General features: G+C 37.7%; 1 protein-coding gene across 4 annotated transcripts in view; it reads right to left on the bottom strand.

Annotated features, from left to right (window-relative positions):
* Positions 1-497: 497 nt before the first annotated feature.
* The window catches only part of CUL3 (cullin 3), a 96830-nt gene continuing 86326 nt past the window's right edge, over positions 498-11001 (bottom strand). For all 4 annotated transcript variants that reach the window (XM_060151960.1, XM_060151961.1, XM_060151963.1 and 1 more), the window contains 2 exons: positions 3732-3877; positions 498-970 (listed from right to left, as the gene is read on the bottom strand). In XM_060151960.1, the coding sequence (XP_060007943.1) occupies positions 839-970; positions 3732-3877 (278 nt within the window). In that variant the 3' untranslated portion in view covers positions 498-838. The remainder of the gene's footprint in view (positions 971-3731; positions 3878-11001) is intronic.

Raw genomic sequence — 11001 nt, 5'->3', positions numbered from 1 at the left:
AGTATGTGTATACTAAATTCATTTATTTTTGTCTACAATAAAATGAAATAAAAACACTGCCCTATACAATCCACTATTAGCAGTGAGTACAACAGCAAAAAATTATTGTACAATTTATACATACTAAAATATTTTCTTTCTCTAGAGATAATGCAGAACAAAACCTAATCATTGTAAGAATTTGCGACATCTCAAATTACAGTAGGGAAAAATCAAACCAGGGTGTATACTGAGCCCAAAACAAAGGTTCCTGGTCATTAGGCTATTAGATTAGTAAGTGCAAGTGGTAGAATAAAGCATGCTCAAATTTTATGCTTGGGTCTCTGTATATTTATCAAACCTTTAAATTAAACAAGACGAGCTAAAGAAATGCCTTAAGCAGAGCGAGATGGGAATTGTGTCATTTCCTTTACCATTTTTGTTACCCAACTTATACAATGCGCAAAGTGCTAAGCAACACTACAAAAACACATTTACATGAACACTGAAGACCTGGGGAAATGAAATCCAACAATTTTATTTTAATGAGCTGTATTTTCTAAATTTTGTTTTATTTTTTCCTGTTTTCATACAGTATTGAAAACAAAACGCGGCACATTCACATTTTCCCGAGGAACTGTAAAGATGATCTCTACAGGGATAAACGTTGTAAAGCCTGAAGCTCAATCAACTGATGTTGAAAACTCTCAAAGGGAGTAAAGGCTTGATCTGAATGGTCTAAAACATGTACTGTAATTTAATAGAAGAGATGGTCGTCTTAATATTTAATGATTTAAAAGAACTTCCCAGTCCATGCGAAGAGTACAGTCCAATAATAAATCAAGTTTCTGAATGCATTTTATGCTACATATGTGTATACTTTGCGATCCTCAGGTGTTCGTGCCAAATATTCTCTCTCAATGAGTCCTTCGATACGTTTTTTAATAACAACTGGACTTGGTAAGAATCGAGCCTTCAACTGCTGAGTTACCTAAAAGAGAAGGTTAAAAAAAAACAACACTAATTCCTACCAGAAAATTAAAAAACAAAAACAAAAAACATTTCTATATAAACACACAAAAATTCTTATTTTTGAGTAGAACTGATACGTCATTTTAAGACTCAGCTCAAACTTTACTAATTTGATTATGAACATTAAAAATACAGAAAATTAAAAAGGATTCTATTTGAAAATGTCATGTATGGCTAGAACATACCTCCTCACATCAGAATGTGAATGCTAAAGTGGATTAATAGACGAATTAGTTGAAATATACTAGTATGAATTTATACCACCGTATAGTTTAACCCATTTTGAAGCTATAATCTAATGACTTCTGGGTTACTCTCCCAATTCACAGAATTTGGGTAGCATAATGTGTTTAAAAGCACAAACTCGGGACTCAGACTTGCCTGGATTCAAATCCCAGCTCTACGACTTACTAGCTCTGGGCCCTTGGGAAAGTTACTTAACCTCATGAAGTTGTTGTGTATATTAAATGAGTTAACAGATGTGATGCCTTAGAATAATGCCCAGTCCATAGTTAAGTGCTACTGTTGGTATTCTTTTCTCCAACAGCTGTCGGGATTCTAGGTATTGTGACATCGGTAATAATACAACAGGAACTACAGCAGTAGCCGAAATCTGACTATGCACTATGTATCAGTCAGTTTTGTTTATATTTATTTATTTAATGCTCTTAACCCTGCAAAGTAGGTTGTCTCGTTTTACAAATGAGGAAAATAAGCCAGAAAGGAAAAATGATATGAACAAGTAGTAAATAGAGCCAGAAGAGATGAGAATCTACATCCTCCTGCCCCTGAAGCCCATGCTTTTCTCACTAATCCAGTTAGTGATCTTGCAGATCACTCATCTAGCCATAAGCCAGCTTCTCTTTTACTCGTGTTGGATCAGTTCATTTCGAAGGCTGCAATGGATTATTAACTCTTCAAAATCGGAAACGTCAGCACTTCACTCCCCAACTAAAATCCATCATTCTTCTAATATTATCACTCCAGTATCAACAAATTTGTTCTCAACCCACTTGAGACCCTCAATCAATCCTCTGGCCCTTTCTTCTAAGCTATCAATAACTTCTTTGTCTGACCTCACCTCTTTCCTTCATAAAAGATCACCTGAGCTGCACCCCCAACAGTACCTTCAACTCCCTGACTCCTTTGGTTCTGTTCCATAAGCACCCATTCTACATTTACTACATCACCCGAAATCCACTACTCGGTTCTTTGAGTAAAGTTGTCGTTTTTACACCTTTTGTGTAGACCTGGGGTCCACAGGCAAATACAGCCCGCTGCCTGTTGTAATCCCTCCTGGAACACAGCACACTCACTTGTTATCTACGGGTGCTTTCATGCTGCAACTGGCCATTTAAAAAAAGGTTGCCAATCTCTGGTTTAGGCTGATAACACAAATTTACAGCATTCAAGGTCAGCAAGTTCTCAAGCACCATAACCTCACATCCTGTTTTACATAAGAAAAGAGGCCATTTCAGTTTGAAATTCCTCAAACTCCCACAACCTTACATTTATCCATTTATCCATTTGTCCATGCTTGTTTCCATGCTTCATTCCAACCACCCCTGCACCCAGCCCTGGGTTCTCGGGAAAGGTATTTGGTAGCATCCCTGTTAACACATCTACCACCTACCTGTGTTCTCTATACAACCCTCTCGCTTTTCTTTTTCTAGACTTGAGTACATCAAGTAACCCCTCATCTCATTTTTCTTCCCTTTTGTTTTTAAGCATCTCTTCTTATCCTTAGAATATAAATATAACTCAATGTCTTCTCATCTAGAAAAACAGAACCCAAAAGCCCTCAACTAAACACTTAATCCTCTAGTATTGCTCTCTGTGCCCTTCCCACGAGCCAACACCTCAAAGGAGAAACCACTCACTTGGTGGTTTCACCTCCATTTACTTCTCAAGGAACTGCCATCAAATGTCTATTCTTACCAGTCCAATGAAAACGGGAAAACTAACCAGTCACCTAATTGCCAACATGTCTTAAAGGTTGACTTGTTTTGGTTTTTTAATGATTTTTTAAATTACTGACTGACCACTCACCTATAATTCTCTTCCTCTGCCATGTGATACGAAGTCAACTTATAAAAAGTGGTATTAGCTGACCCGTGGATCACAGCAGCACACTGCCCCTCCCTTTTCAGTTAAAGAAACCAGCCTCTACCTGGCCAAGCAAGCAAGGGCCTCAGAGTCATCCTCCACTCCTCCCTCTCATTTCCCACGATCAGTCAATAAATGCTGTCAATTTCACTTCCTATGTGTCTTCATTCAGCTCTCTATCTTCAACCAATACTTTATTCAGCCCTAATCACCTTGTTCCTCACTATTCCAATGGCTTCACAATGGTCTTCCCCTCCTTAGTTTCCTAACTTTTACTCAATAAATAAGCCATTAATTTTTAGAAGTATAGGTAGTTTGTTTTACATCAAAGTACTAAATAGCAGTGAAAAGCTTTTTCTTTATTCTTCATGTGACAATATTCTATTATTATCTTCATTACAAACATATTAGTTCTTAAAGTGTGCACATATTTTGACGCATTGCTATGTTTAACTATCAAGCAAGTACCATGCTTTTAATAATGTGTTATTTGACTACGGTTTTCTAATTTTAAGACTGTATTTTAAATTAGCTGAATACAGTACTTTCCTAAATTTAAATAGTTAAAGTAATTTTGTCTTTTCTACATTAATCCAGTCTGGAAGTGTCCTCACCTCTGCTACTAACACATTGTGCTGCATCTTCTTCCTAGATTTCATTATCCGCACTATAGCAGCTTCTATCTCATGTTTTCTGTCGTCATCTACTTTCTGCCTTGTTTCTTTCCTTTCTGGGTCAGATTCACCTTGTTTGGCAGCAACTAAAAGAGAAACAAAGACATTTACCATGTGATTATGATGTAAATTTCAAAAGTAAGGAAAAATGTTTGTAAGCAAACTTAATATAATTTACTATTATCAAGAGAGAAATCAATGTCAACCTCTGAATATACACCACACATATACTTATTAAACACTCAAAAAGTGCCTAATTCAACGTTTACTTTAATAAATATTTAAATAATTAACAAGCAGTGATATAAAAATTCTTCAATTCTATATTATTCTTTTTAAATATTAGGAGTTTAATTTTATAGAGATAATAAAACCAATTTTATTTTTATAGAATTCAATGACTCCTTTCCTAGAAGAAAAACACTAGCTGGATATATTTAGCAGTAAAATTATCAGTAAATAGTTTTCATTGCTTGTAACTTCCAGAGGTTAACTAGTATTTTACCACCATGACTCCAAGTTAAACCTCACCAAAAGTACCTCAAACAGAAGAAATGTGGGGACTTTAAGAGGAGGAAAGAACAGGTATTGCCAAGATTTAGTTAACTAAATAAAAAATTTAAAGTACCACTAGAATGTCACTTAACTCCGTAACAATTCTTTTGTACCTCTCATCAATTATTCAACAATTTCTTAACATGTATCTTGGTAATTATTAAATGTCATAATCTCAATATGACTAATGCAAACTATATTCCACTCTTTAGAAGTTTTACTGTTATTCCCTATAGTCCTCAAGGCAACTGCTAAAGAAATAAGTATAAAAGTCCCTTTCTCTTATAACTTTGCTCTTAGTGAAGCAGCAGAGAAAGATTTTTTTTGTTTATTTGGTCATCAATAGGAGATAGATGTGAAGTTTCTGGAGGGAGAAATTGTAAAATTACAAAGAACCATATGCAACATTGCTGACTTAGGCCTGGGCACAACCAGGAGATAGCAGACTGTACAATTTAGAAGATCATTTAGCTGTTTCTAATTAGAATCCCTTGGTTAAGAATTCTGCTTCAGTATCTTCTCCCAAGTTAATCAATACCTTAATAAAAAAGAGTAAAATTAGAATAAAATGCTCAACTAAAAAAGAAAAATGCTTTTCTTCAAAAATTCAATGTCATAAGGGGAAAAAAAAGATAGAGGCACTGGATTAGATTGAATAGAACTAAAGAAACATTAAAATCAATGTAATGTGGAACCCTTGACTGAATCCTGGATCCAAAAAATAAGATATGAAAGGCATTTTTGAGATAACTGTGGACATGTAAATATGGGTGATATATAGATGTTTGGAATTAATTTTTTGGGGTGTGATACAGTATTACAATTATGTGGTAAAATCTTAATTCTGAGATAGGTATATGCTCAAGTATTTAAGTGGGAAGTGTTATAACGCTGGCAAATTAAGTTAAAATGATGTAGGAAAGGAGGCGGAGTCAAGATGGCGGTGTGGAAAGATGCGGAGTTAGCGTCTCCCCACAACTAGGGCACCTGCCGGCTGCTGGTGGGGGACTCTCATGCCCAAGGAGACGGGAGGAACTGCAAAGTGAACCGGTAGGACACAGGGTGACTGAGGGGGGGAGGAGAAGTGGAGGCCAGACAGGATCGGCACCCCTGAGGCCGGGTAGGTCAGAAGACACGGGCAGGAGGGACTCACCAGGAAGAGTGGGAAAGGAGCCTGCTGAGTTCCCAGGCCAGTCCCCTGCCCCCCAAAGTCCCCTCCAGGCCACGTAGGTCCTTGGGGGCACAGGAGGGAAGCCCAGGAGATCAGGAGGGGCCCTCCCAGACCAGAGGCGCAGGAGAGGAGAGGAGGGCATTTGCCCCACCACTTGAGCCCAGGAAGCCTGCTGAGCCCCTAGGTGAGGTCCCCTGCCCTCTGAGACCAGGTGTGGGGGGCAAGCCTGGGCCCCTTCTGTTCCTTGAGCCTAAGCTCCACCCCCCACAGCCCCCAGGGCCTTTTCCAGCCCTGTGGGTCCTGAGCATAGGCCCTGCCCACCACCCAAACCTCGCTCTTGCTTAAGCGATCCCTCCACAGCCAAGGCCCCTATCCCTTTTCCTTTTATCTCATCACTGGACCGACAGAGAACCTCAGACCCCAGGGAATATTCATCAGAGTGAGGACCACAGAGGTCCTCAGCTCAGCATGAAGACCCAGCTCTACCCAATAAGCCTACAAACTCCAGTGCTGGAAGCCTCAGGACAAACCAGTAAGGTAGGAACACAATCCCCTCATTAAAAAAAAAAAAAAAGGAGAGACAGCAAAAAACATGTCACGGATGAAGGAGTAAGGTAACCTAATGGGCCAAATAAATTAAGAGGAAATAGGCAACCTACCTGAAAAAGAATTCAGAATAATGACAGTAAAGATGATCCAGAATCTCAGAAATAGAATGAAGGCACAGATTGAGAAAATACAAGAAATGTTTAACGAAGATCTAGAAGAACTAAAGAACAGAGATGAACATAATAACTGAAATGAAAATTACACTAGAAGGAAACAATTACAGAATAACTGAGGCAGAAGAACAGATCAGTGAGCTGGAAGTCAAAATGGTGGAAGTAACTGCCGAGGAGCAGAATAAAGAAAAAAGAATGATAAGAACTGAAGACAATCTCGGAGACCTCTGGGACAACACGAAACTCACCAATATTCGAATTAGAGGGGTCCCAGAAGAAGAAAAGAAAAAGAAAGGGTCTGAGAAAATATTTGAAGAGATTATAATTGAAAACTTCCCTAACACGGGAAAGGAAATAGTCACCCAAGTCCAGGAAGCACAGAGTCCCATACAGGATAAACCGGAGGAAAAACACACCAAGACACGTAATCATCAAAGTAAAAAAAATTAAATTCAAAGAAAAACTATTAAAAGCAGCAAGGGAAAAAACAAGAAATGACATACAAAGGAATCCCCATAAGGTTATCAGCTGATTTTTCAGTGGAAACTCTGCAGGCCAGAAGGGAGTGGCAGGATACACTTAAAGTGATGAAAGAGAAAAACCTACAACCAAGATTACTCTACCCAGCAAGGATGTCATTAAGATTCGATGGAGAGGGCTTCCCTGGTGGCACAGTGGTTGGGAGTCCACCTGCCGATGCAGGGGACGCGGGTTTGTGTCCCAGTCCGGGAGGATCCCACATGCCGTGGAGCGGCTGGGCCTGTGGGCGATGGCTGCTGGGCCTGCGCGTCCAGAGCCTGTGCTCCACAATGGGAGAAGCCACAACAGTGAGAGGCCCGCGTACCACCAAAAAAAAAAAAAAAAAAAAAGATTCAGTGGAGAAGTCAAAAGCTTTTCAGACAAGCAAAAGCTAAGAGAATTCATCACCACCAAACCAGCTTTACAACAAACGCTCAAGAAACTTTGCTAAGGGGGAAACACAAGAGAAGAAAAAGACCCACAAAGACAAACCCAAACAATTAAGAAAATGGTAATAGGAACATACATATTGATTATTACCTTCAACGTGAATGGATTAAATGCTCCAACCAAAAGACACAGACTTGCTGAATGGATACAAAAACAAGTCTCATATACATGCTGTCTAGAAGAGACCCATTTCAGACCTACGGACACATACAGACTGAAACTGAAGGGATGGAAAAAAGATATTCCATGCAAATGGAAAGAAAGCTGAAGTAGCAATACTCGTATCAGATAAAATAGACTTTAAAATAAACACTGTTACAAGAGATAAGGAGGGACACTATATAATGATCACAGGATCAATCCAAGAAGAAGATACAACAATTATAAATGTTTAGGCACCAACACAGCAGCACCTCAATACATAAGGCAAATGCTAACAACCATGAAAGGAGAAACTGACAGAAACACAATAATAGTAGGGGACTTTAACACCCCACTTACACCAATGGACAGATCATCCAAACAGAGAATAAATAAGGAAACACAACCTTTAAATGACACAAGAGACCAGATAGATCTAATTGATATTTATAGAACATTCTACCCAAAAGTGGCAGAATACACTTTCTTCTCAAGTGCACATGGAACACTCTCCAGGATAGATCACATCTTGGGTCACAAATCAAGCCTTGAAAAACTTAAGAATATTGAAATTGTATCAAGCATCTTTTCTGACCACAATGCTATGAGACTAGAAATCAATTACAGGAAAAAACCTGTAAAAAACAAATACATGGAGACTAAACAGTGCTCTACTATACAACCAAGAGATTGAAGAAATCAAAGAGGAGATCAAAAAATACCTAAAACAAATGACAATGAAAACATGATGACCCCAAAACCTATGGGATTCAGCAAAAGCAGTTCTAAGAGGGAAGTTTATAGCAATAGAATCTCACCTCAAGAAATAAGAAAAATCTCAAATAAACAATCTAACCCTACACTTAAAACAACTAGAGAAAGAAGAACAAAGAAAACCTAAAATCAGTAGAAGGAAAGAAATCATAAAGATCAAAGCAGAAATAAATGAAATACAAACAAAGAAAACAACAGCAAAGATCAATAAAAGTAAAAGCTGGTTCATTGAGAAGATAAACAAAATTGATAAACCTTTAGCCAAACTCATCAAAAAAAAAGGGAGAGGACACAAATCAATAAAATTAGAAATGAAAGAGGAGAAATCACAACTGACACTGCAGAAATACAAAGAATTATAAGAGACTACTACCAACAACTATATGCCAATAAAATGGACAACCACGAAGAAATGGTCAAATTCTTGGAAAGGTACAATTTTCCAAGACTGAACCAGAAAGAATTAGAAAATATAAACAGATGTATCACAAGTAATGAAATTGAAACCATAATTAAAAATCTTCCAACAAACAGAAGTCCAGGACCAGATGGCTTCACAGGCGAATTCTATCAAACATTTAGAGAAGAGCTAACACCCATCCTTCTCAAACTCTTCCAAAAAACTACACAGGGAGAAACACTCCCAAATTTATTCTACAAAGCCACCATCATCCTGATGCCAAAACCAGAAAAAGATATCACAAAAAAAGAAAATTATAGACCAATATCACTGATGAACATAGACGGAAAAAACCTCAAGAAAATACTAGCAAACACAATCGAAAAGCACATTAAAAGGACCATACACCATGATCAAGTGGGAATTATCCCAGGGATGCAAGGATTCTTCAATATATGCAATCTATCAATGTGATACACCACATTAGCAAATTAAGGAATAAGAACCATATGATCATCTCAATAGATGCAGAAAAAGCTTCTGACAAAATTCAACACCCATTTATGATAAAAACTCCAGAAAATGAGCATAGAGGGTACCTACCTCAACATAATCAAGGCCATATATGACAAACCCACAGCAAGCATCATACTCAATCATGAAAAACTGAAAGCATTTCCACTAAGATCAGGAACAAGACAAGGATGTTCACTCTCGCCACTATTATTCAACATAGTTTTGGAAGTCCTAGCCATAGCAATCAGAGAAGAAAAAGAAATAAAAGGAATACAAATTGGAAAAGAAGTAAAACTGTCACTGTTTGCCAATGACATGATATTATATGTAGAAAATCCTAAAGATGTCACCAGAAAACTACTAGAACTAATCAATGAATTTGGTAAGGTTGCAGGATACAAAATTAATGCACAGAAATCTCTGGCATTCCTCTACACCAACAATGAAAAATCAGAAAGAGAAATAAAGGAAACACTCCCATTTGCCACTGCAACAAAAAGAATAAAATACCTAGGAATAAACCTGCCTAAGGAGGCAAAAGACTTGTACTCAGAAAACTATAAAACACTGATGAAAGAAATCAAAGATGACATAAACAGATGGAGAAATATATCATGTTCTTGGTTTGGAAGAATCAATACTGTGAAAATGACTATACTACCCAAAGCAATCTACAGATTCAATGCAATCCCTATCAAACTACCAATGGCATTCTTCACAGAATTAGAACAAAAAATTTTACAATTCGTATGGAAACATAAAAGACCCCGAATAGCCAAAGCATCTTGAGAAAGAAAAACAGAGTTGGAGGTATCAGGCTCCCCGACTTCAAACTACACCACAAAGCTACAGTAATCAAGACAGTACGGCAGTGGCACAAAAACAGAAATACAGAGCAATGGTACGGGACAGAATGCCCAGAGATTAACCCACGCACATATGGTCAACTAATTTACGACAAGGAGGCAAGAACATACAATGGAGAAAAGACAGCCTCTTCAATAAGTGGTGCTGGGAAAACTGGACAGCTACATGTAAAAGAAAGAAACTAGAACCCTCCCTAACACCATACACAAAAATAAACTCCCAATGGGTTAAAGACTTAAATGTAAGACCAGACACTATAAAACTCTTAGGGGAAAACATAGGAAAAACACCCTTTGACATAAACCACAGCAAGATCTTTTTTGACCTACCTTCTAGAGTAAGGGAAATAAAAGCAAAAATAAACAAATGGGACTTAATTAATCTTAAAAGCTTTTGCACAGCAAAGGAAACCATAAACAAGACAAAAAGACAACCCTCAGAATGCGAGAAAATATTTGCAAATGAAACAACAAAGGATTAATCTCCAAAATATACGAACAGCTCATGGAACTCAATATAAAAAAAACAAACAATCCAGTTTAAAAATGGGTGGAAGACCCAAATAGACATTTCACAAACGAAGACACACAGATGGCCAAGAGGCACATGAAAAGATGCTCAGTATCACTAATTATTAGGGAGATGCAAATCAAAGCTACAATGAGGTATCACCTCATGTTGGTCAGAATGGCCGTTATCAAAAAATCTAGAAATAATAAATGCTGGAAAGGGTGTGGTGAAAAGGGAACTCTCCTGCACTGTTGGTGGGAATGTAAACTGATACAACCACTATGGAAAACAGTATGGAGGTTCCTTAAAAAACTAAAACTAGAATTACCATATGACCCAACAATCCCACTACTGGGCATATACGCTGAGAAAACCATAATTCAAAAAGAGACATGTACCACAATGTTCACTGCAGCACTATTTACAATAGCCAGGACATGGAACCAACCTATATGTCCAATGACAGATGAATGGATAAAGAAGATGTGGCACTTATATACAATGGAATATTACTCAGCCATAAAAAGAAAACTGGAGTTATTTGTAGTGAGGTGGATGGACCCAGAGTCTGTCACACAGAGTGAA

The sequence above is a fragment of the Lagenorhynchus albirostris genome, chromosome 6 (assembly GCF_949774975.1).
Source record: "Lagenorhynchus albirostris chromosome 6, mLagAlb1.1, whole genome shotgun sequence".
Taxonomy (NCBI): Eukaryota; Metazoa; Chordata; class Mammalia; order Artiodactyla; family Delphinidae; genus Lagenorhynchus; species Lagenorhynchus albirostris.
The sequence above is the reverse complement of the archived record's forward strand: the minus strand, read 5'-3'. Positions and strand labels throughout refer to the sequence as shown.